The sequence below is a fragment of the Salmo salar genome, chromosome ssa09, assembly GCF_905237065.1.
Source record: "Salmo salar chromosome ssa09, Ssal_v3.1, whole genome shotgun sequence".
Classification (NCBI taxonomy): domain Eukaryota; kingdom Metazoa; phylum Chordata; class Actinopteri; order Salmoniformes; family Salmonidae; genus Salmo; species Salmo salar.
In genome coordinates this window covers 106,042,607-106,068,364 of record NC_059450.1, presented here as the reverse complement: position 1 = coordinate 106,068,364, position 25,758 = coordinate 106,042,607, and the positions used below count along the sequence as shown (strand labels likewise).

The 25,758-nt window shown below is 41.3% G+C and overlaps 1 protein-coding gene across 6 annotated transcripts in view; it reads left to right on the top strand.

Annotated features, from left to right (window-relative positions):
• The window catches only part of dgkd (diacylglycerol kinase delta), a 171,794-nt gene that overhangs the window by 91,129 nt on the left and 54,907 nt on the right, over nt 1-25,758 (top strand). For all 6 annotated transcript variants that reach the window (XR_006771103.1, XR_006771102.1, XM_045724294.1 and 3 more), the window contains 9 exons: nt 10,669-10,763; nt 10,881-10,980; nt 11,149-11,419; nt 11,945-12,088; nt 12,375-12,503; nt 19,807-19,903; nt 20,271-20,381; nt 21,266-21,362; nt 21,873-21,980. Coding sequence is in view for 4 of the 6 variants with exons in the window: in XM_045724294.1 (XP_045580250.1) it covers nt 10,669-10,763; nt 10,881-10,980; nt 11,149-11,419; nt 11,945-12,088; nt 12,375-12,503; nt 19,807-19,903; nt 20,271-20,381; nt 21,266-21,362; nt 21,873-21,980 (1,152 nt within the window). In the remaining 2 variants the exon portion in view is untranslated. The remainder of the gene's footprint in view (nt 1-10,668; nt 10,764-10,880; nt 10,981-11,148; nt 11,420-11,944; nt 12,089-12,374; nt 12,504-19,806; nt 19,904-20,270; nt 20,382-21,265; nt 21,363-21,872; nt 21,981-25,758) is intronic.

Below are 25,758 nucleotides of genomic sequence, written 5' to 3'. Positions count from 1 at the left end.
CGTTGGGCTGCGGGTGTGAAATATTCATCAGGCTATTGGCATTACACAACTGGCTAACAGATTACTGTAGCTCTGTTGGAATCACATTTATTGATAACTTCAAAACCTTCTGGAAAGAGAAGATGCTCTACTGGAATGACAGAGTCCATCCAAATCATCTTGGCTCCTGGAGTCTTTTCAAGGCTGCGTTGAGACAATGACTTATCAATGACCCAAGACCAGCTCAGTTAATCCCTACCATTGTGTCGTTGAGTTGTCGTACATTATTCCAGGGGCATTGGCAGACAAATTAAGGTACTTACATTGTATGTCCCCCTAACTGATTTGAATGCCTAACTGATTTGAATGCCTCTGATCCTACAGCTATTGTATGCAGTAATCATGTGCCTATGAACCAGAGTTATACTGTTAGCACTGAGGCGGTGTGCCCTAGTAGGAAGTCCACTGAGTGCAGCTCAGCTCCAATATAAATGACATGAGCAAGTCTACTTCTGATAAGTTTCCCAGTAAAGTATTAAAAACAATCAAGCATCCCAGAAAGTACTAGAAATAGCCCATATTAACATATGTAGTCTTTGAAGTCAATAACGTGCTAGTAACAGATGACATTCATATTCTGTTTCTGAAACTCACTTAGCTAATACCTTTGATACAGTGGTAGCAAAGATGGTTATGACATCTTCAGAAAATACAGAAATACCAATGGGGCGGTGTTGCGGTCTATATTCAGAACCACATTCCTGTAAAGCTTAGAGAGGATCTTTTGTTAAATACTGTTGAAGTAATATAGCTACAGCTTCATCTGCCTCACCTAAAGCCCATTCTACTGGGAAGCTGCTATAGACCACCAAGTGCTAACAATCAGTATCTGGATAATATGTGTGAAATGCTTGATAATGTATGTGATATCAACAGAGGTATATTTTCTGGATGATTTCATTATTGACTGGCTTACGTCAAGCTGCCTACTCAAGAAAAAGCTTCAAACAGTAATCAGTGCCTGCAACCTGGTTCAAGTTATCAGTCAATCAACCAGGGTAGTTACAAACAGGACAGGAATGAAATCATCAACATGTATTGATCACATCTTTACTAATGCTGCAGAAATTTGCTTTAAAGCAGTATCCAAATTCATAGGATGTAGTGATCACAATATAGTAGCCATATCTAGGAAAACACAAAGTTCCAAAGGCTGGGCATAATATAGTGTATAAGAGGTCATATAATACGTTTTGTAGTCATTCTTATGTTTTTTTGCTGGTTTGTGGTGTTTAATAAGAAGCACATTTATGAAATAACTTATTCCAGTTACTAATAAGCATGTACCCATTTAAGAAAATGACTGTAAAAACTGTTGAATACCTTTGGATTGATGAGGAATTTAAAAAATGGTATGGTTGAGATGGCAAAAGGTATGACAAATAAGCCTGACGACACAAACAACTGGGGAAACGACCTCCAAATTGAGAAATCATGTGACTAAACTAAATAAAAAGAAAAACTATACTATGAAATAAAAATAAATAATATAAAGAATGATAGTAAAAAGTTTTGGAGCACCTTAAAAAAAAAAAATTGGGCAAAAAGGCAAACTCAGCTCATCATTCAATGAATCAGATTGCTCATTCATCCCAAAACCCACTGATATTGCCAAATACTTTAATGATTTTTGCATTGGCAAGATGAACAAAGTTGAGGCATGACATGCCAGCAACAAACGCTGACCCTACACATCCAAGTATATCTGACCAAATTATGAAAGACAAGCATTGTACTTTTGAATTCTGTAGTGAGTGTGGAAGAGGTGAAAAAATTAATTGTTGTCTATCAACAATGACATGCCCCCGGGGTTTGACAACTTGGATGGAAAATTACTGAGGATAATAGCGGACGATATTTTCAATATAAGCATACTAGATGGGGTGGCAGGTAGCCTAGTGGTTAGGGTGTTGGGCCAGAAACCGAAAGGTTGCTAGATCGAATCCCTGTGCTGACAAGGTAAAAAAATCTGTTGTTCTGCCCCTGAACAAGACGGTTAACCCACTCTTCCTAGGCTGTCATTGTAAATAAGAACACTTAATTAATAGCTGCATTTAGTTTCAGAATGGGTGGCAAGGAATAAGTTAGTACTAAATATTTCTAAAACTAAAAGCATTGTATTTGGAACAAGTAATTCACTAAACCCTAAACCTCAACTAAATCTTGTAATGAATAATGGAGAGATTTAGTAACCCTGGATTGTAAACTGCCATGGTCAAAACATATTGATGTAACAGTGGCTAAGATGGGGAGAAGTCTGTCCAATAACACTATCAACAAGGCAGGTCCTTCAGGCCCTAGTTTTGTCACACCTGGACTACTGTTCAGTTGTGTGGTCAGGTGCCACGAAGTGTGAGGAAAATTACAATTGGCTCAGAACAGGGTAGCACGGCTGGCCCTTTAAAGTACACGGGATCTAACATTAATGATATGCATGTCATTCTCTCATGGCTCAAAGTGGAGGAGAGATTAACTTCGTCACTACTACTTTTTGTAAGAAGTGTTGACAAGCTGAATGCACCGAGCTGTCTGTTAAAACTACTAGCACATAGCTTAGACACCGATTATCTTCAGTCCCCAAGTACAGAACAGACTATGGGAGGTGCACAAACTACATAGAGCCATGACTACACAGAACTCTATTCCACGTCAGGTAACTGATGCAAGCAGTAGGATCAGATTTAACACATAAAAATATATATTATGGAACAGCGGGGACTGTGAAGAGACACACAAAGGTACAGACACACGCATATGCACACAAGTGCTAGCACACGCACTCTACACACACGTACATTGTAATATTGTTGTATGGTGGTATTATACGTTTGGTATTGTAGATATGCAGTGGTGTAATAATGTTGGCAGCAGCTAATGGGGATCCCTAATAAATACAAATACAAATGGATTAGTCCACTAAGACAGGCATCAATTAAGATATGCTATAAAACTTTGTCTTTTTTTGCAACTGCTCCATTACAAAATTCTCAGTTGACCAACAGCGTATCAAGCCCTAATATATACAATGCATTCGGAAAGTTTTCAGACCACTTGACTTTTTCCTCATTTTGTTACATTACAGCCTTGTTCTAAAATTGATTAAATAAAACATGTTCCTCGTCAATCTACACACAATACCCCATAATGACAAAGCGAAAACAACAGGCTTTTAGAATTTTTTTCTAAATTCATTAAAAATACAAAACAGAAATCGAATCCAATTTTATTTGTCACATGTGCTGAATACAACAGGTGTAGACTTTACAGTGAAATGCTTACTTACAAGCCCTTAACCAACAATGCAGTTTTAAGAAAAATAAAAGAGCAACAATAAAATAATAACGAGGCTATATACAGGGGGTACAGGTACAGAGTCAATGTACGGGGGTACAGGTTAATCGAGATAAATGTAGGTAGGGGTAAAGTAACTACGCTTAGATAATAAACAGCGAGCAACAGCACCGTAAAAATGAGGTGGGGGGGTCAATGCAAATAGTCCCGGGTAGCCTTTTGATTAGCTGTTCAGCAGTCTCATGGCTTGGGGGTAGAAGCTGTTAAGAAGCCTTTTGGACCTAGACTTGGTGCTCCAGTTCCTCTTGCCGTGCGGTATAAAAGAGAACGGTCTATGACTTGGGAGGCTGGAGTCTTTAAAAAAAAAATCTAATTCCAGAAAAATTACAAACAAAAATCAAATCCAATTTTTAGGGTCTTCCTCTGACACCGCCTTGTATAGAGGTCCTGGATGGCCGTAAGCTTGGCTCCAGTGATGTACTGGGCCGGATGCACTACCCTCTGTAGTGCCTTGTGGTCGGAGGCCGAGCAGATGCCATACCAGGCGGTGATGCAACTAGTCAGGATGCTCTCGATAGTGCAGCTGTAGAACTTTTTGAGGATCTGAGGACCCATGCCTTATCTTTTCAGTCTCCTGAGGGGGAATAGGCGTTGTCATGCCCTCTTCACGACTGTCTTGGTGTTTTTGGACCATGATAGTTTGTTGGTGATGGACACCAAGGAACTTCAAGCTCTCAATCTGCTCCACTACAGCCCTGTCGATGAGAATAGGGGCGTGCTCGGTCCTCTTTTTCCTGTAGTCCAAAATCATCTCCTTTGTCTTGATCACGGTCTCTGACCTCCTCACTATAGGCTGTGTCATCATTGTCGGTGATCAGGCCGGAAAACTTAATGATGATGTTGGAGTCATGCCTGGCCATGCAGTCATGAGTGAACAGGGAGTACAGCAGGGGACTAAGCACTCACCCCTTAGGGGCCTCCATGTTGGTGATCGGCATGGCAGATGTGTTGTTGTCTACCCTTACCACCTGGGGGCGGCCTGTCAGGATGTCCAGGATCCAGTTGCAGAGGGAGGTGTTTAGTCCCAGGATCCTTAGCTTAGGGATGAGCTTTGAGGGCATTATGGTGTTGAATGCTGAGTGAAAGTCAATGAATAGCATTCTCACATAAGTGTTCCTTTTGTCCAGGTGGGAAAGGGCATTGTTGAGTGCAATAGATATTGTGTCATCTGTGGATCTGTTGGGGCGGTATGCAAATTGGGAGTGGGTCTAGGATTTCTGGGATGATGGTGTTGATGTGAGCCATGACCAGCCTTTCAAAGCACTTCATGGCTACAGGCGTGAGTGCTACGAGTCGGTAGTCATTTAGGCAGGTTACCTTGGTGTTGTTGGGCACAGGAACTATGGTGGTCTGCTTGAAACATTTATGTATTACAGACTCTGCCAGGGACAGGTTGAAAGTGTCAGTGACGACCCTTGCCAGTTGCTCAGTGCGTGCTCTGAGTACACGTCCTGGTTATCCGTCTGGCCCTGCGGCCTTGATAATGTTGAAAAATAGAAAAGAGTATAGGGCCTAGAGCGCTGCCCTGCGGTACACCACACTTTACATGTTTGACATTAGAGACACTTCCATTAAAGAAAACCCTTTGAGTTCTATTAGATAGATGGCTCTGAATCCACGATATGGCAGCGGTTGAAAAGCCATTTTCAACAACAGCTTATGGTCAATAATATCAAAGGCTGCACTGAAATCTAACAGTACAGCTCCCACAATCTTCTTATTATCAATTTCTTTCAACCAATCATCAGTCATGTGTGTCAGTGCGGTACATGTTGAGTGCCGTTCTCTATAAGCATGCTGAAAGTCTATTGTTAATTTGTTTACAGAGAAATAGCATTGTATTTGGTCAAACACCATTTTTTCCAACAGTTTGCTAAGAGTTGGCAGCAAGCTTATAGGTCTGCTGTTAGTGCCAGTAAAGGCCGCTTTACCACTCTTGGGTAGCGGAATTACTTTGGCTTCCCTCCAGGCCTGAGGACAAAGACTTTCCTCTAGGCTCAGATAAAACATTTGACAGATAGGAGTGGCTATAGAGTCAGCTACCATCCTGAGTAGCTTTCCATCTAAGTTGTCAATGCCAGGTTTGTCATTATTGATTGTTAACAATAATTTTTCCACTTCTCCCACACAAACTTTACAAAATTCTAACTTGCATTGCTTTTCTTTCATTATTAGTTTTTTATACATGAATATAATTGCTCACTGTTTGTCGTGGGCATTTCCTGCCTAAGTTTGCCCACTTTGCCAATTAAATAATCATTAAAATAATTGTTGAAATTGTTGAATTTGTCTTTCTGCCCATAAGTTAATTTAAAGTACTCCAAAGTTTTTTTCCATCATTCTTTATTTCATTGCTCTTGGCATCATAATAAAGTTTCTTCTTCTTTTTGATGAGTTTAGTCACATAATTTCTCAATTTGCAGTAAGTAAGCCAGTCAGATGTACAGCCAGACTTATGAGCCACTCCTTTTGCACCATCTCTTTCAACCATACAGTTTTTCAATTCCTCATCAATCGATGGAGCCTTAACAGTTCTAACAGTCAGTTTCTTAACAGGTGCATGTTTATCAATAATTGGATGAAGCAATTTCATAAATTCATCAAGTGCAGCGTCTGGATTAATGACATCATTAATGACATCAGACCAACAAATATTTTTAACATCATCCACATAAGAGTCACAGCGAAATCTTTTGTATGATCTCTTATGCACTATTTTAGGTCTGTCTGTCTGTCTGTCTGTCTGTCTGTCTGTCTGTCTGTCTGTCTGTCTGTCTGTCTGTCTGTCTGTCTGTCTGTCTGTCTCCTCCCCATAAGCATTTCTGTCTCTTCTATAAATGTTATATCCTTGTATTGCTACTGATGTATCATCAAATTAATTATCTAAGTGAGTCTCAGAAATGGCTAATATATGAATCTTATCTGATGTTAGCAAGTTATTGATTTCATGAACCTTATTTCTAAGGCTACATATATTAATATGGGCTATTTTCAGACCTTTCCTGGGTAGCTTATCAGAGATAGATATAATATTGAAAAGAGCAGACAAAGCAAGAGAAAAAAATATACATTCAGCAGTCCATTAATCAATTGGTGTGTGTGCTGCGGGGTTGAGGCTACGAACCCATAGGCTTGGCTGTCTCATCCCTTCCAGGCTTCTGGGAGGGAGGGTGGACAATGAGCCTGTTGTAGCAGATGTACGCAATGTCCCCACGCGCTCTGGCAGCTTTCATGGCTGGGATCAGTTCTTTCCTCTTCTGGGGCAAAGAACAGCTACCTTGTCTATGAACCTCAGGAACTTGACCACTATCGGCCTGGGCCTATCACCTGGACCGATGGTGGGTTTTCCAGTCCTGTGGGTGTGCGCTCCACCTCAATCTTCCTGTGGTCCATCTTCAATTTCTCTGAGATAATTTCCCTCACTTTGTCCTCAGACTCCATCCAGGTCTCGTGGAGATTCTGCAATTCCGTCCGCAACCATGTTGTTTCGCCTTGATTGTCCCTCGAGATATCAAATTTCTCTGTCATTGTTATCATGGATTCACATACAGAACTGATGTCCTCTCTCAATGATTTATAGATTGCTGTCATCATGCCGTTCTCCTGTTTCAACTCATCGAGCTGACCCTGGGAGAACTGTTCTTCAGGTCCTGGACCTCTCTGGTCAGGTTGTCCATTCTTTTATTAGTAGAATCCACGAGTATTTGGACAAAACACTTGAAACTATTTTCTTGTTGTTGTAACAACTGCTTATAGGTCTCTTTTTGTTTGTTTAAAAGATCCTTCACGTGTGATAGACACCACTGGGACTGTCCTCAACGGTACTCTCGCCGGCTTTGGTCTTTGTCATATCAGCTAGCAATGTATGTTAGGCTGTTACACTTTGCAGTTCCAGACAGGGCAGGTCACGGGGAAAATTGAAAACAACAAACAGCAAGGATTTAGACAGCCACAAACCCGGGACCATCCGCGGGTCCCAGCCACAATGGCTAACTGCGTCGTGGGCTGCGTTCAAGAACATCTCACTAGCTTGATGTCCAGCTAGCTAGCAGCTAGGCTAGCTGTGACGCCAAATAGCTCCTCAGACCCGTCCTTGGTCGGCAGGATCACTGTAAAGATACAAGCAGTCCCAGCAACTGATGCCAACTGCGTCACGGGTTCCAACATAACAAGCTAGGTAGCTACCAAGAACTTTCCAATGTACTTTTAAACAAACTTTCCAAACAAACAAAACCAAGCTCTTCCTTGTTCTGTGTACAACAGGAAGGGACAATGAACAAAGTAATAAATCCCCAAAGGTTTGCAGAAGTTAACACCCAAACGCAGTTGCCGTACCAAGCGGGGATACAGCCTGACAGGATGCTTTCAATTGTGCATCTGTAAAAGTTTGAGGGTTTTAGGTGACAAGCCATATTTCTTCAGCCTCCTTTCAACCTTCTCCACTGCTGTCCCATCGATGTGGATAAGGGCATGCTCCCTCTGCTCTTTCCTGAATTCTACGATAAGCTCCTTTTGTTTTGTTGACGTTGAGTGAGAGGTTATTTAACTGGCACCACTCTCCCAGGGCCCTCACCTCCTTCCTGTAGGCTGTCTCGTCATTGTTGGTAATCAGGCCTACTAATGTTGTGTCGTTGAAAAACTTGATTGAGTTGGAGGTGTGCGTGGTCATGCAGTCATGGGTGAACAGGGAGTACAGGAGGGGGCTGAACACTCACCCTTGTGCAGTGTGTTATTTCCTACCTTCACCATCTGGGTGTGGCCCGTCTGGAAGTCCAGGACCCAATTGCACAAGGCGGGGTTCAGACCCAGGACCCTGAGCTTAATAATGATGAGCTTGTAGGGTACTGTTGTGTTGAATGCTGAGCTCAAGTCAATGAACAGCATTCTTACATAGGTATTCCTCTTCTCCACGTGGAATAGGACAGTGTGCAGTGCGATGGCAATTGCATCGTCTGTGGATCTACTGGGGCGGTAAGCAAATTGAAGTGGGTCTAGGGTGTCAGGTAAGGTATAGGTGATATGATCCTTAACTTGCATCTCAAAGCACTTCATGATGACAGAAGTGAGTGCTACGGGGTGATAGTCATTTAGTTCAGTTACCTATGCTTTCTTGTGTACAGGAACAATGATGGACATCTTTAAGCAAGTGGGGACAGTAGACTGGGATAGGGACAGATTTAATATATGTCTGTAAACACTCCAGCCAGCTGGTCTGTGCATGATCTGAAGGCCTTCTGGGCTGGCAGCCTTGCGAGGGTTAACACTCTTAAATGTCTTACGTCAGCCACGGAGAAGGGGAGCCCACAGTCCTTGGTAGCGTGCTGCGTCGGTGGCACTGTGTTATCCTCCAAAGCGGGTGAAGAAGGTGTTTAGCTTGTCCGGAAGCAAGACGTCGGTCTCTGCGACGTGGCTGGTTTTCCATTTGTAGTCCGTGGTTGTCTGTCGACCCGGCCACATACGTCTCGTGTTTGAGGCGTTGAATTGTGACTACACTTTGTCTCTACTGACGTTATGCCTGTTTGATTGCCTTACGGAGGGAATTACTACACTGTTTGTATTCGGCAATATTCCCAGTCACCTTGCCATGGTTAAATGTGGTGGTTCGCACTTTCAGTTTTGCGCGAATGCTGCCATCTATCCACTGTTTCTGGTTTGGGTAGGTTTTAATAGTCACAGTGGGTACAACATCTCCTATACACTTCCTGATGAACTCTATATACGTCAATGTTATTCTCAGATTCTCTACCCGGAACATGTCCCAGTCCGCGTGAGCAAAACAATCTTAAAGCATGGAATCCAATTGGTCACACCAATCGTTGAATAGACCTTAGCACGGGTACTTCCTGTTTGAGTTTCTGCCTGTAGAAAGGGAGGACAAAATGGAGTCGTGATCAGATTTGCCGAAGGAAGGGCGGGGATGGCCTTGTAGGCATTTTCAAAAAGTTGAGTAGCAGTGGTCCAATGTATTGGTACAACTTTGGTAGCATTTTCCTTGAATTTGCATTTTTAAAATCCCCAGCTACAATAAATGCGGCCTCAGGATATCTGGTTTCCAGTTTGCATAAAGTTCAGTGTAGTTCTTTGAGAGCTGTCGTGGTATCTGCTTGAAGGGGAATATACACGGCTGTGACTATAACCGAAGAGAATTCTCTTGGGAGGTAATACGGTCGGCATTTGAATGTGAGGTTTTCTAGGTCGGGTGAACAAAGGGACTGTACGTTTCTGTATGTCATCACAATCACACCATGAGTAGTTAATTAAAAAAAAATTACATTTTAGTCATTTAGCAGACGCTCTTATCCAGAGCGACTTACAGTAGTGAGTGCATACATTTCATTTCATACATTATTATTATTATTTAAAAAAAATAATAATAATTGGACTGAAACATACACCCATGCCTTTCTTCTTCCCGGAGTGTTCTTTATTCCTGTCTGCGCGTGGTACTGAGAACCCAGCTGTCTGTATGGACATTATATCCTGAGAGAGCCATGTTTCCGTCAACCAGAGTATGTTACAATCCCTGATGTCTCTCTGGAAGGAGATGATCGCCCTGAGCTCGTCTACTTTATTATCCAAAGACAGAACATTAGCGAGCAATCTACTCGGAAGTGGTGGATGGTGTCCACACCTCCTGAGTCAGACTAGAAGTCCACTCAGAATACCTCTTCTCCACCGCTGGTGTTTTGCCTCTAGAATATGTTCAATTGCCCTTGGGGGGGTATGAATAAAGCTCCAATTCGGGAAAGTCGTATTCCTGGTGAGTTACCACCGCTCTGAAATCCAAAAGTTCTTTCCGTCTGTATGTAATAACAAACACATTTCTGGGTTAATTATGTAACAAATAACACACACAAACTAAATACTGCAAAGTTGCTTAGGAGCTAGATGCAGAGCTGCCATATCTGTCATACCCAAAAAGACTTGAGGCTGTAATTGCTGCCAAAGGTGCTTCAACAAAGGACTGAGTAAAGGGTCTGAAAACTTATGTAAATGTGATATTTAAAAAAAAAAAAATGTAATAATTATAATAGCATAAATTTATAACCTGTTTTTGCTTTGTCGTTTTGGGGCATTGTGTGTAGATTGATGGGGGGGGGGGATTATTTAATCAATTGTAGAATAATCTATAACGTAACAAAATGTGGAAAAGTCAAGGGGTCTGAATAAATTCCGAATGCACTGTATGTTGCACTATAAGTGGTGATGCTCTTCAGTTCAAGACACATTTCCTGAAGACTAGCCTGTTTTTGACCTTGATTGTTATCTGTGCCACAGGTGCAACAGATTCTGACCTACGAAGACTCTGTGGCAGCCCACCTGTCCAAGATCCTGACTTCAGATCAGCACTCAGTGGTCATCTCCTCAGCTAAGTATGTTTGTCACTTCAATCAGTCTGTCTGCCTGCTCAGTCCATACCGTTTCTTAGGTGTAGGTTTCCGTTGCCCTGACTGTGTTGTGTGTTGTGCGTGTGTTGTGCATGTTCGTAGGGTACTGTGTGAGACAGTGAAGGACTTTGTGGCTCGAGTGGGGAAGGCCTACGAGAAGAACAAGGAGAGCTCCGAGGAGTCAGAGGCTATGGCCAAGAAGGTAAGCAGTGAGGAACCATGGCTTTGTACCAATTATCTCACCTTGCTCTCATCCCTTCCCTGATTTTATGTAAATGACTGGTATAGGAAATATGGTGGAAACTCCCTCCAGCCATGTTTGCACTAATCCAGTGAATCAGATCTGTGTTGATTGGTCGATTGGTTGCAGTGTGGGGTTCTGAAGGAAAAGCTGGACTCGCTGCTGAAGACGCTCAATGAGGAGGCGCAGGCATCTACTATGATGCCTGCCCCCCCCCCCACCATCGCTGAGGAGCAGGAGGAGGGCGAGGGGGTTCTGGTGCCATCGTCGCCCGCACCCGCCGCCATCCCGTGCTCCCCCAGGCCCCTGACGGCCATCTTTAAGCCCAGGGAACAGCTGATGCTGAGAGCCAACAGCCTGAAGAAAGCCATCAGGCAGATAATCGAGCACACTGAAAAAGGTGATATGTTACCTTCCTACCGCTACTTCTGTTCTAATTGGTATGGGTCAATTCAGGAAGTAAACTGAAATTCCAATTTAGACCTCCGTGAGAATTAATTCTGAATATTGGAATTAGATTTACAGTAAGGTTATTTGTCCTCTAAGGGAAGTTTTTGTCTGTGGTTAAAAAAATAAACAAACATAAAACATAGACTACACTGACCGACTTGGCATACTTGATGTTTCATATGTTACATAAAAACAGAGGACAGACGAAAACGTCAAAGCCATAAGCATTGTAACAGTAGAGCAGGACTCCTGGGCAATCTTGTGGCCAGTCTCAGATCAAGCTTGATAGTTATTGGAATAGGAATTTCAGTTAACTTCCTGAATTGAGTGAAGCGAAATAGAATGGACGTAACCCGACCCCAATATAATATAGTTGCTATCTATACTCATCCAAAAGAGAGCGGTTTTACCTCTCTACTTTTTCAACATACCTGCTCTTGTTGCTGAACGGTCTTTCTCTCCATTCTTCTATCAGCGGTGGACGAGCAGAATGCCCAGACTCAGGAGGTGTTTGCTCTGGGGGTGGAGGAGGAGGAGGAAGAGCAGGACAAGCTGTCTCTGCAGTCGTCCTACAGTGGGAACGCCTGTAACAGCACCAGGAGCCATCCAGTCCGCAGAGGTTAGTCATTGAACCCTGAGTCTCCTAACCTGTGTCGTGTTAATTTGGTACCAAACATAAGAAAACAGTCCGAACCAGGGAAGGATCACCTTTTAAATTGTTTTTCATTGCCTTCCCTAATGAACACAGCCCAGACGAAACAGATGATTTTAATTAAAGATGCGTGCCCATTTAGTATTGAAGATTATCACTTATATGCGTTGTTTTTCAAATTTAAGGAGTGTGCCTTTCTTTAATCAAGATCCCAGTGTCTCATGTCTTTCTGTGTCTTTGTTTCATCCTGTAGTGTCCAAGACTCCTTGTGAGAAGCTCATCAGCAAAGGAAGCCTGTCACTGGGCAGTTCTGCGTTACTTCCCGCCCAGACAGGAAGTCGCGAGAACATGCCGATGCTCAACACCAAGATCCTCTACCCAAGTAAGGGCACAAGTTCTCACCAGCTCTGTACCGAGGGCCCTCAGTTCCCTAATCCCAAATCGACCCCTACTCCCTTGGACACTATTGTACACTGTAGTGCTGTGCGATTAGTGCTTTTTGAAGTCGGTTCGATTATAAAAAACAAATCACAATTTTCAATATCTTTTTTAAACAAATGCACTATGCATTATGTGGGTTGAATGCTATAACAATACAGAATAAAACAATGAATAAAAGTCCCAGGATAGTAGTAACTGCCCATTACTGCTTATCACTTATTAACCATCAGTTATTCACATTACTTTATTTTAATAAAATATTTCAGTTGGTGTATATTACATTTGTTTTGTTTGATTATATTATTTAATTCCAAATAATCATCTCATCTCTATAGAATTGCTGCCTATGCTGTCTGACAAAGTCACTATTTTAGTAGTTCTTCAAAGCAAAGTACAGTTGAAGTGGGAAGTTTACAAACACTTAGATTGGAGTCATTAAAACTCGTTTTTCAACCACTCCACAATTTTCTTGTTAAACAAACTATAGCTTTGGCAAGTTGGTTAGGACATCTACTTCGTGCATGACAGAAGGAATTTTTCCAACAATTGTTTACAGACAGATTATTTAACATATAATTCACTGTATCACAATTCCAGTGGGTCAGAAGTTTACATGCACTAAGTTGACTGTGCCTTTAAACAGCTTGGAAAATTCCAGAAAATGATGCCATGGCTTTAGAAGCTTCTGATAGGCTAATTGACATAATTTGAGTCACTTGGAGGTGTACCTGTGGATGTATTTCAAGACCTACCTTCAAACTCAGTGCCTCTTTGCTTGACACCATGGGAAAATCAAAAGAAATCAGCCAAGACCTCAGAAAAATAAATTGTAGACCTCCACAAGTCTGGTTCATCCAAACGACTGAAGGTACCACATTCATCTGTACAAATAATAGTACGCAACTATAAACACTATGGGACCATGCAGCCGTCATACCGCTCAGGAAGGAAATGCGTTTTGTCTCCTAAAGATGAACGTACTTTGGTGCGAAAAGTGCAAATCAATCCCAGAACAACAGCAAAGGACCTTGTGAAGATGCTGGAGGAAACCAGTACAAAGGTATCTATATCCACAGTAAAACGAGTCCTATATCGACATAACCTGGATGGCCGCACAGCAAGGAAGAAGCCACTACTCCAAAGTCGCCATAAAAAAGCCAAGTGCAACTGCACATGGAGACAAAGATTGTACTTTTTGGAGAAATGTCCTATGGTCTGATGAAACAAAAATAGAACTGTTTGGCCATAATGACCATTGTTATGTTTGGAGGAAAAAGGGGTAATCTTGCAAGCCGAAGAACACCATCCCAACCGTGAAGCACGGGGGTGGCAGCATCATGTTGTGGGGGTGCTATGCTGCAGGAGGGACTGGTGCACTTCACAAAATAGACGGCATCATGAGGAAAGAAAAGTATGTGGATATATTGAAGCAACATTTCAAGGCATCAGTCAGGAAGTTAAAGCTTGGTCGCAAATGGGTCTTCCAAATGGACAATGACCCCAAGCATTCTTCCAAAGTTGTGGCAAAATGGCTTAATGACAACAAAGTAAAGGTATTGAAGTGGCCATCACAAAGCCCTGACCTCAATCCTATAGAACATTTGAGGGCAGAACTGAAAAAGCATGTGCAAGCAAGGAGGCCTACAAACCTGACTCAGTTACACCAGCTCTGTCAGGAGGAATGGGCCAAAGTTAACCCAACTTATTGTAGGAAGCTTGTGGAAGGCTACCTGAAACGTTTGACCCAAGTTAAACAATTTACAGGCAATGCTACCAAATACTAATTGAGTGTTTGTAAACTTCTTACCCACTGGGAATGTGATGAAAGAAATAAAAGCTGAAATAAATCATTCTCTCTACTATTATTCTGACATTTCACATTCTTAAAATAACGTGGTGATCCTAACTGACCTAAGACAGGGAATTTTTACTAGTATTAAATGTCAGGAATTGTGAAAAACTGAGTTTAAATGTATTTGGCTAATGTGTATGTAAACTTCCGACTTCAACTGTAACTAAGGCATACATTTAGGACTGCTGAATTCCAATTTATCAATCACTTAGATCATGTATAGTGGGGGAAAAAAAGTATTTGATCCCCTGCTGATTTTGTACGTTTGCCCACTTACAAAGAAATGATTAGTCTATAATTTTAATAGTAGGTTTATTTGAACAGTGAGAGACAGAATAACAACAAAAATATTAAAAAAAAAACGTATGTTATAAATTGATTTGCATTTTAATGAGGGAAATAAGTATTTGACCCCCTCTCAATCAAAGATTTCTGGTAGAGGTCGACCGATTAATCGGAATGGCCGATTAATTATTTATTTAACTAGGCAAGTCAGTTAAGAACACATTCTTATTTTCAATGACGGTGGGTTAACTGCCCTGTTCAGGGGCAGAACGACATATTTTTACCTTGTCAGCTCAGGGATTCAATCTTGCAACCTTACGGTTAACTAGTCCAACGCTCTAACCACCTGCTTTACATTGCACTCCACGAGGTTACGCGAATGCAGTAAGAAGCTAAGGTGAGTTGCTAGCTAGCATTAAACTTATCTTATAAAAAACAATCAATCAATCGTAATCACTAGTTAACTACACATGGTTAATGATATTACTAGTTTATCTAGCCTGTCCTGTGTTGCATATAATCGCTTAGGTACACGTTGCTCCAACCATAGACATCAATGCCTTTCTTAAAATCAATACACAAGTATATATTTTCAAACCTGCATATTTAGTTAATATTGCCTGCTAACATGAATTTCTTTTAACTAGGGAAAATGTGTCACTTCTCTTGCAAACAGAGTCAGGGTATATGCAGCAGTTTGGGCCCGCCTGGCTCGTTGCGAACTGTGAAGACTATTTCTTCCTAACAAAGACAGCCGACTTCGCCAAACGGGGATGATTTAACAAAAGCGCATTTGCGAAAAAGCACAATCGTTGCATGACTGTACCTAACCATAAACATCAATGCCTTTCTTAAAATCAATACACAGAAGTATATATTTTTAAACCTGCATATTTAGCTAAAAGAAATCCAGGTTAGCAGGCAATATTAACCAGGTGAAATTGTGTAATGTTGCGTTCATTGCACGCAGTCAGGGTATATGCAACAGTTTGGGCCGCCTGGCTCGTTGCGAACTAATTTGCCAGAGTTTTACGTAATTATGACTTAACCTGTTATGGATAGGGGGCAGTATTTTCACAGCCGGATAAAAAACGTACCCAATTTAATCTGATTATTACTCCTGCCCAGAAACTAGAATATGCATATAATTATTAGCTTTGGATAGAAAACACTCCAAAGTTTCTAAAACTGTTTGAATGGTGTCTGTGAGTATAACAGAACTCATTTGGCAGGCCAAAACCTGAGAAGATTCTGTACAGGAAGTACCCTGTCTGACCATTTCTTGGCCTTCTTTGCCATCTCTATCCATTACAAAGGATCTCTGCTGTTACGTGACACTTCCTACGGCTCACATGGTCTCTCAGAAGGCGGCAAAAAGCTGAACCGTGGCTTTGCAGGCTCTGGTTGAAACAAAGTAGCGCATTTGGGTAGTGGCTGGTTACAGTACTGTGAGACTCAGTCGCGTGCCCGCGTCGACAGAATGCTTTGTTTTCTTTCCTCTGTTTACCTAAACGCAGATTCCCGGTCAGAATATTATCGCTTTTTTACGAGAAAAATGGCATAAAAATTGATTTTAAACAGCGGTTGACATGCTTCGAAGTACGGTAATGGAATATTTAGAAATCTTTTGTCACGAATTGCGCCATGCTCGTAACCCTTATTTACACTTCGGATAGTGTCTAGAACGCACGAACAAAACGCCGCTATTTGGATATAACGATGGATTATTTTGGACCAAACCAACATTTGTTATTGAAGTAGCAGTCCTGGGAGTGCATTCTGACAAACTTTTGTAATAGTAAATCGGAGTTTGGTCAGCGCTAAACTTGGTCGGTGTCTAAATAGCTAGCCGTGATGGCTGGGCTATCTACTGAGAATATTGCAAAATGTGCTTTCACCGAAAAGCTATTTTAAAATCGGACATATCGAGTGCATAGAGGAGTTCTGTATCTATAATTCTTAAAATAATTGTTATGTTTTTTGTGAACGTTTATCGTGAGTAATTTAGTAAATTCACCGGATGTTTGCGGGGGGTATGCTAGTTCTGAACGTCACATGCTAATGTGAAAAAGCTGGTTTTTGATATAAATATGAACTTGATTGAACAAAACATGCATGCATTGTATAACATAATGTCCTAGGGTTGTCATCTGATGAAGATCATCAAAGGTTAGTGCTGCATTTAGCTGTGGTTTTGTTTTTTGTGACATTATATGCTAGCTTGAAAAATGGGTGTCTGATTATTTCTGGCTGGGTACTCTGCTGACATAATGTAATGTTTTGCTTTCGCTGTAAAGCCTTTTTGAAATCGGACAGTGTGGTTAGATTAACGAGAGTCTTGTCTTTAAAATGCTGTAAAATAGTCATATGTTTGAAAAATTGAAGTTTTCGGATTTTAGAGGAGTTTGTATTTCGCGCCACGCCCATCATTGGATATTGGAGCAGGTGTTCTGCTAACGGAACGTCTAGATGTAAGAGGATAACACTGAAGGTTGTGCAATGTAACAGGAATAACGTTTTGTTTTCGAGATGATAGTTTCCGGATTCTACCATATTAATGACCTAAGGTTCGTGTTTCTGTGTGTTATTATGTTATAATTAAGTCTATGATTTGAAAGAGCAGTCTGACTGAGTGATGGTAGGCACCAGCAGGCTTGTAAGCGTTCATTCAAAATAGCACTTTCGTGCGTTTTGCCAGCAGCCCTTCGCAATGCATTGCGCTGTTTATGACTTGAAGCCTGTCAACTCCCAAGATTAGGCTGGTGTAACCGATATGAAATGGCTAGCTAGTTAGCCGGGTGCACGCTAATGCGTTTCAAACGTCACTCGCTCTGAGACTTGGAATAGTTTTTTTCCCTTCCTCTACATGGGTAACGCTGCTTCGAGGGTGGCTGTTGTCAATGTGTTCCTAGTTCGAGCCCAGGTAGGAGCGAGGAGAGGGACGGAAGCTGTATTGCTACACTGGCAATACTAAAGTGCCTATAAGAACATCCAATAGTCAAAGGTATATGAAATACAAATCGTATAGAGAGAAATAGTCCTATAATAACTACAACCTAAAACATCTTACCTGGGAATATTGAAGACTCATGTTAAAAGGAACCACCAGCTTTCATATGTTCTCATGTTCTGAGCAAGGAACTTAAACGTTAGCTTTTTTACATGGCACATATTGCACTTTTACTTTCTTCTCCAACACTTTGTTTTTGCATTATTTAAACCAAATTGAACATGTTTCATTATTTATTTGAGGCTAAATTGATTTTATTGATGTATTATATTAAGTTAAAATAAGTGTTCATTCAGTATTGTTGTAATTGTCATTATTACAAATAAATTAATAAAAAATCAAAAAATCGTCCGACTAATCGGTATCGGCTTTTTTTTTGGGTCCTCCAATAATCGGTATCGGCGTTGAGAAGTCATAATCAGTCGACCTCTAATTTCTGGCTGCCAGGTGTCTTTTATACAGGTAACGAGCTGAGATTAGGAGCACACTCTTAAAGGGAGTGCTCCTAACCACAGCTTGTTACCTGTAAAAAAGACACCTGTCCACAGAAGCAATCAATCAATCAGATTCCAAACTCTCCACCATGGCCAAGACCAAAGAGCTCTCCAAGGATGTCAGGGACAAGATTGTAGACCTACACAAGGCTGGAATGGGCTACAAGACCACCGCCAAGCAGCTTGGTGAGAAGGTGACAACATTTGGTGCGATTATTCGCATATGGAAAAAACAAAAGAACTGTCAATATCTCTCGGCCTGGGGCTCCATGCAAGATCTCACCTCGTGGAGTTGCAATGATCATGAGAACGGTGAGGAATCAGCCCAGAACTACACGGGAGGATCTTGTCAATGATCTCAAGGCAGCTGGGACCATAGTCACCAAGAAAACATTTGGTAACACACTACGCCGTGAAGGACTGAAATCCTGCAAGGTCCCCCTGCTCAAGAATACATATACATGCCTGTCTGAAGTTTGCCAATGAACATCTGAATGACTCAGAGGACAACTGGTGTAAGTGTTGTGGTCAGATGAGACCAAAATGGATCGTGGATGGGTATTCCAGCATGACAATGACCCAAAACACACGGCCAAGGCAACAAAGGAGTGGCTCAAGAAGAAGCACATTAAGGTCCTGGAGTGGCCTAGCCAGTCTCCAGACCTTAATCCCATAGAAAATCTGTGGAGGGAGCTGAATGTTCGAGTTGCCAAACGTCAGCCTCGAAACCTTAATGACTTGGAGAAGATCTGCAAAGAGGAGTGGGGCAAAATCCCTCCTGAGATGTGTGCAAACCTGGTGGCCAACTACAAGAAACGTCTGACCTCTGTGATTGCCAACAAGGGTTTTGCCACCAAGTACTAAGTCATGTTTTGCAGAGGGGTCAAATATTTATTTCCCTCATTAAAATGCAAATAATTTTATAACATTTTTGACATGCGTTTTTCTTCTTTTTTTTTGTTATTCTGTCTCTCACTGTTCAAATAAACCTACCATTAAAATTATAGACTGATCCTTTCTTTGTCAGTGGGCAAATGTACAAAATCAGCAGGGGATCAAATACTTTTTTCCCCCACTGTATTTTCTGGTAAAGATACCTCGCGAAGAAACTGCTCTCAATGTATCCCCTCATGATCCGCATTCTTCTGTCTCTTACGTAGCAGGCGAAAAAGAAACACAGACCAGACAAGTATCTGCACAATGGATTATGGTCATTGTAGTTAGGGTAGCCCAGGAAACTTGATAATTATGTAGAACATTGGCCTGTAGGACACTACAGCTCCCAACTACAACGCACAGTTTGGGCATGATCTGATTCATCTCTAGAGAAATTCACATTGAGCTCATTGAACTCACAGAAAATTGAATTCAAATAATTGAACCAACGTTAGACAATTAGTTGTTTAAAAAACGACAAATAGCTGACATTTTGGTTAGTCGCTCAGCTCTAGTGCACCGAAAATAATTAACACCTACTTTTAACAATATTACACTTTATATTCCTGTGATATAATTTTGCTCTCTCTGTGCTCAATTATCTGACAGTGTTCAGCAATTTAACACATGCTGTGTTAAATGTGTGTGTGTTTATGTGTGTGTTCAGGTCTCAGGGCTGGTATCTCTGGCTCCCTCTCCAGCAGTTCAGTCATCAGCAGACTGCTGGTCAATGCTGACTCCTTCAGCTGCGACTCAGAGACCTTGTGAGTGTCCCGTTTCAGTCTTTCTCCTCCTTCCCTTAAAGGGTTAGTTAACTTTTTAGGTTTTATATTATTTTCAACTTACCTTTGGTGTTGTTATTTCATCCAAACCGTTTGTAGGTTTTTAGCTGGTTATTAAACAACGTCAAGAATCTCCTGACCAGCTTCTTTGGAGCATGGAGCAATGCTAGTGGAAATGGATTGAACTTGCTAGTGGTGTATTAAAAATTAGTTTTGCCTTCCTCTTTCCATGTTCCTGCTTTCCCCATGTGTTTGAAGTGAACTATCCCTTTAAGCCCAACCTCATCATCATCATCATCTACCTTTTGCCCCAGAGTTGTGAGTGACCATATACTGTGTTTGGTTTCAGTGACTGCTACACTGAGAAATGTGTGATGAACAACTACTTTGGGATCGGCCTGGATGCTAAGATCTCACTGGACTTCAACAATAAGCGGGATGAGCATCCAGAGAAGTGCAGGTAACTGAGGAATGAGGCAGAGCCTTTAGTCTGCTAACTAAACCAGATACACCCAGTACTGGATAGGGTGATAAGCAGAGATGGAGTCTGATCTCGTGGTCTTTGTCTTGAGACCGCATAAATACAGTGTTGGTCTGGTCATGGTCTCAATACACAGGGTCTGGGTCTTGATAGATTGGGTCTGGGTCTCATGGGGTCTAGTTTGGGTCAGTGTAAAACTGTAAAATAAATCAAACAGTATAGAAATTAACTTTTGGGATTGGAAAAACGCTTTCAGTGTAAACTTATACGACAAAAATGACATATGAAGTATGTATAAAAGATTATGGAAATAACAATCACCTAAGTAAAACCTAGACAGTTGGGGAGAATTGAAAATTCCAAAAACTATTAATTCAGGAGTAATTTTTGTCTTGGCCGACCGGGCAAGAAGGGCACACCGATTGGGGCCCACTGATTTTCTTATAATGTTTGAGCATAAGAACACAGCGTTAACCAAGGCAAAATGCCCAGAATTGGAGGAAATGAGTCCCCGTCAGTGCATTTTCGTGATTATTTGGACAAAACTCTTAGCAAAATGTCTGTATTGCCGCAGCAAAATCAAGCATTTTTGGAAGAAACACCCAAAATCCTGGAGAGACTGTTTATAGCTCAGACACACCGCAAAGACCAACAGCTAAAAGCAGTGAGTGGCAGCGGTGTGTTTTGTACTTTAGAATAGCAATGTCTTCCATTTCTGTGCTACTGCTCTCCACAAAGAGCCTAACCTTTGTTTGTTGAACATAAAGTATATTGTGTGTGTGTGTGTGTGTGTGTGTGTTGTGTGTGTGTGTGTGTGTTGTGGCTCGGTCACTGTGTTAATTTGTGGTTCGGTCTGTGTTCAGGAGTCGCACCAAAAACATGATGTGGTACGGGGTTCTGGGCACCAAGGAGCTGCTGCATCGCACCTACAAGAACCTAGAGCAGAAGGTATTGCTGGAGGTAAGAAAACACAACAGTAGCCAAGTTGATGCAACTAAGGGTACGGCCACATTGAGATTTTGTCTGAATATTCCAGGTGGAGCCAATGGTTTTTCAATGGGTGTCATCCGTTGCTGGATGAATGACAATGGAGATTAGTTGAAATTGTCCAACAAAAAACTTGTCCGACAAAGAACAATATTTTCGCCTTTGTACGTGCGCAACTCATCCGTAAAAAAGCAGAGATGCGTTAAAATTTCAACAGACATAAACGGACAATGATGAACGTCATATACTATTTTATCTGTGTCATGCGCCTCAGTGTGCCATACACTAAAGAGACTTGACTGTCATACCATAACTCTTACCCTGACCCTAACCCTGTGGGGCAATCTGGGATTGGCATATCCATTTTTAGACTTTTCAATTCATGTCTGGCGTTGTTATTTTGATTGTGGGAGTTTGTATCCGAACATGTGCAGACAGTTTTGTTCTGTTACAGTATGACAATGCGTGTGTGTGTGTGTTTAGTGCGACGGGAGGCCTATCCCCCTCCCCAGCCTGCAGGGCATAGCTGTCCTGAACATCCCAAGCTATGCAGGCGGCACCAACTTCTGGGGCGGGACCAAAGAGGATGATGTAAGTGTCATCAAAACCCTCTCTTTGTGTTGTTGTTGCATAAGTACAATATGACTCTATAGGCAGCTGGATATTTTTTTATAACACTAATACATAAAGATTACATGACATTGTAACAGTACTCACATGTTTCCTCCACTTTTTTTAAAAATGTTATTAAGCATATTTGGGTCTTTGTTATGTAAATCACATGTATTAGTAATCTTTTTATAATAATAATTATTATTATTATTTATCCCCTTCCCTTTACAAAACCAGAATACCCCCTGCACAAATCTAACCCATTTCACATCAACCCCCCCCCCAGTCAGCGTTGTGTTCATGTGTGACTAACCACATATGAGATATAGAATGGGTGTACAAAACATGCTCTTTCCATGACATAGACTGACCAGTTGAATCCAGGTGAAAGTTATGATCCCTTATTGATGTCACTTGTTAAATAGATGAAGGGGAGGAGATGGGTTAAAAAAAATAAGCCTTGAGACATGGATTGTGTATGTATGCCATTCAGAGGGTTCAAAACATATTGAGTAGTAGCTAAGATGGGGAGAAGTCTGTCTATAATAAAGCGATGCTCTGCCATAACAACATTATCAACAAGGCAGGTCCTACAGGCCCTAGACTACTGTTCAGTTGTGTGTTCATTTGCCACAAAAAAGGACTTAGGAAAATTGCAATTGGTTCAGAACAGGGCAGGACGGCTGGCCCTTGAATGTACACAGAGAGCTAATATTAATAATATGCATGTCAATCTCTCCTGGCTGAAAGTGGGTGAGAGATTGACTTCATCACTACTTTTATTTATGAGTGGTATTGACATGTTGAATGCACCAAGCTGTCTGTTTAAACTACTGGCACACAGCTCAGACACCCATGCATACCCCACAAGACGAGGTCTCTTCACAGTCCACAAGTCCAGAACAGACTATGGGAGGCACACAGTACTACATAGAGCCATGACTACATGGAACTCTATTCCACAAGTTACTGACGCAAGCAGTAAAATTAGGTTAAAAAAACACCTTATGGAATAGCGGGGGCTGTGAAGCAACACAAACATTGGCACAGACACATGCATACACACACACACACACACACACACACACACACACACACACACACAATAACATACGCCCGTTACATACACATGGATTTAGTACTGTAGATACAGTTGAAGTCGGAAGTTTACATACACATTAGCCAAATACATTTAAACTCAGTTTTTCACAATTCCTGACATTTAATACTAGTAAAAATTCCCTGTCTTAGGTCAGTTAGGATCACCACGTTATTTTAAGAATGTGAAATGTCAGAATAATAGTAGAGAGAATGATTTAATTCAGCTTTTATTTCTTTCATCACATTCCCAGTGGGTCAGGAGTTTACATACACTCAATTAGTATTTGGTAGCATTGCCTTTAAATTGTTTAACTTGGATCAAACGTTTCGGGTAGCCTTCCACAAGCTTCCCACAATAAGTTGGATGAATTTTGGCCCATTCCTCCTGACAGAGCTGGTGTAACTGAGTCAGGTTTGTAGGCCTCCTTGCTTGCAAACGCTTTTTCAGTTCTGCCCACAAATATTCAATAGGCTTGAGGTCAGGGCTTTGTGATGGCCACTCCAATACCTTGACTTTGTTGTCCTTAAAACTTCTTATAGCGTCCCACCTGGCCAACATCCGGTGAAATTGCAGAGCGCAAAATTCAAACTACAGAATTATAAATATTTAACTTTCATAAAATCACAAGTGTAATACATCAAAATAAAGCTTAACTTCTTGTTAATCTAGCCGCTGTGTCAGATTTCAAAAAGGCTTCACAGCGAAAGCACACCGTGCGATTATTTGAGGACAGCGCCCCACATACAAAAGCATGAAAAACATATTTCAACCAGGCAGGTGCGCCACGAAAGTCAGAAATAGCGATAATATAAATGCCTTACCTTTGATGATCTTCTGTTGGCACTCCAAAGGGTCCCAGATACATCACAAATGGTCCCTTTTTTCGATAATGTTCTTCTTTATATCCATAAAAACTATGTTTAGCTGGTGCGCTTCAGTCAATAATCCACCCAGTTTTCCTCCATCAAAATGCATACAAAATGAATCCCAAACGTTACTAATAGACTTTTCCAAACAAGTCAAACGTTTATAATCAAACCTTAGGTACCCTAATACGTAAAATAAATGATAAAATTTAAGACAGAGAATCGTTATTGTCTTTACCGGAGAAAAATATCAAAGAACGTGCTCTCTTCCACGTGCTTGGAAACACTACAGCCAAAATGGGAGCCACCTAGAAAAACTACAATTTCTGGCTAATTTTTCCAAAACCCAGCATGAAACTCTTTCTAAAGACTGTTGACATCTAGTGGAAGCCCTAGGAACTGCAATCTGGGAGGATTTCGCCTTATAATAAAAGTGACAGCCATTGAAAACAGTGGAAAGGGGATGGTTTGTCCTCTGAGTTTTGCTGGCCATATCAGTTCTGTTATACTCACAGACATTATTTTAACAGTTTTAGAAACTTTAGAGTGTTATCTATCCAAATCTACTAATTATATGCATATCCTAGCTTCTGGGCCTGAGTAGCAGGCAGTTTACTTTGGGCACGCTTTTCATCCGGACGTGAAAATACTGCCCCCTACCAAAGAGAGGTTAAGCCATTTTGCCACAACTTTGGAAGTATGTTTGTGGTCATTGTCCATTTGGAAGACCCATTTGCGACCAAGCTTTAACTTCCTGACTGATGTCTTGAGATGTTGCTTCAATATATCCACGTAATTTTCTTTCCGCATGATGCCATCTATTTTGTGAAGTGCACCAGACCCTCCTGCAGCAAAGCACCCCCACAACATGATGCTGCCACCCCGTGCTTCATGTTTGGGATGGTGTTCTTCTGCTTGCAAGCCTACACCTTTTTCTTTCAAACATAACGATGGTTATTATGGCCAAACAGTTCTATTTTTGTTTCATCAGACCAGAGGACATTTCTCCAAAAAGTACGATCTTTGTCCCCATGTGCAGTTGCAAACCGTAGTCTGGATTTTTTTATGGCGATTTTGGAGCAGTGGCTTCTTCCTTGCTGAGCGGCCTTTCAGGTTATGTTGATAATGGACTCGTTTTACTGTGGATATAGATACTTTAGTACCTGTTTCCTCCAGCATCTTCACAAGGTCCTTTGCTGTTGTTCTGGGATTGATTTTCACTTTTCACACCAAAGTACGTTCATCTCTAGGAGACAGAACGCGTCTCCTTCCTGAGCGGTATGATGGCTGCATGGTCCCATGGTGTTTATACTTGCGTACTATTATTTGTACAGATGAATGAGGTACCTTCAGGCGTTTGGATGAACCAGACTTGTGGAGGTCTACAATTTATTTCTCTGAGGTCTGGGCTGATTTCCTTTTATTTTCCCATGACGTCAAATGAAGAGGCACTGAGTTTGAAGGTAGGACTTGAAATACATCCACAGGTACACCTCCAATTGACTCAAATGATGTCAAATAGCCTGTTTAAAGGCACAGTCAACTTAGTGTATGTAAACTTCTAACCCACTGGAATTGTGATACTGTGAATTATAAGTTAAATAATATGTCTGTAAACAAATGTTGGAAAAATGACTTGTCATGCACAAAGTAGATGTCCTAACCGAATTGCCAAAACTATAGTTTGTTACCAAGAAATTTGTGGAGTGGTTGAAAAACGAGTTTTAATGACTCCATTCTAAGTGTATGTAAACTTCCGACCAAATAGGGATTTAGTACTGTAGATATG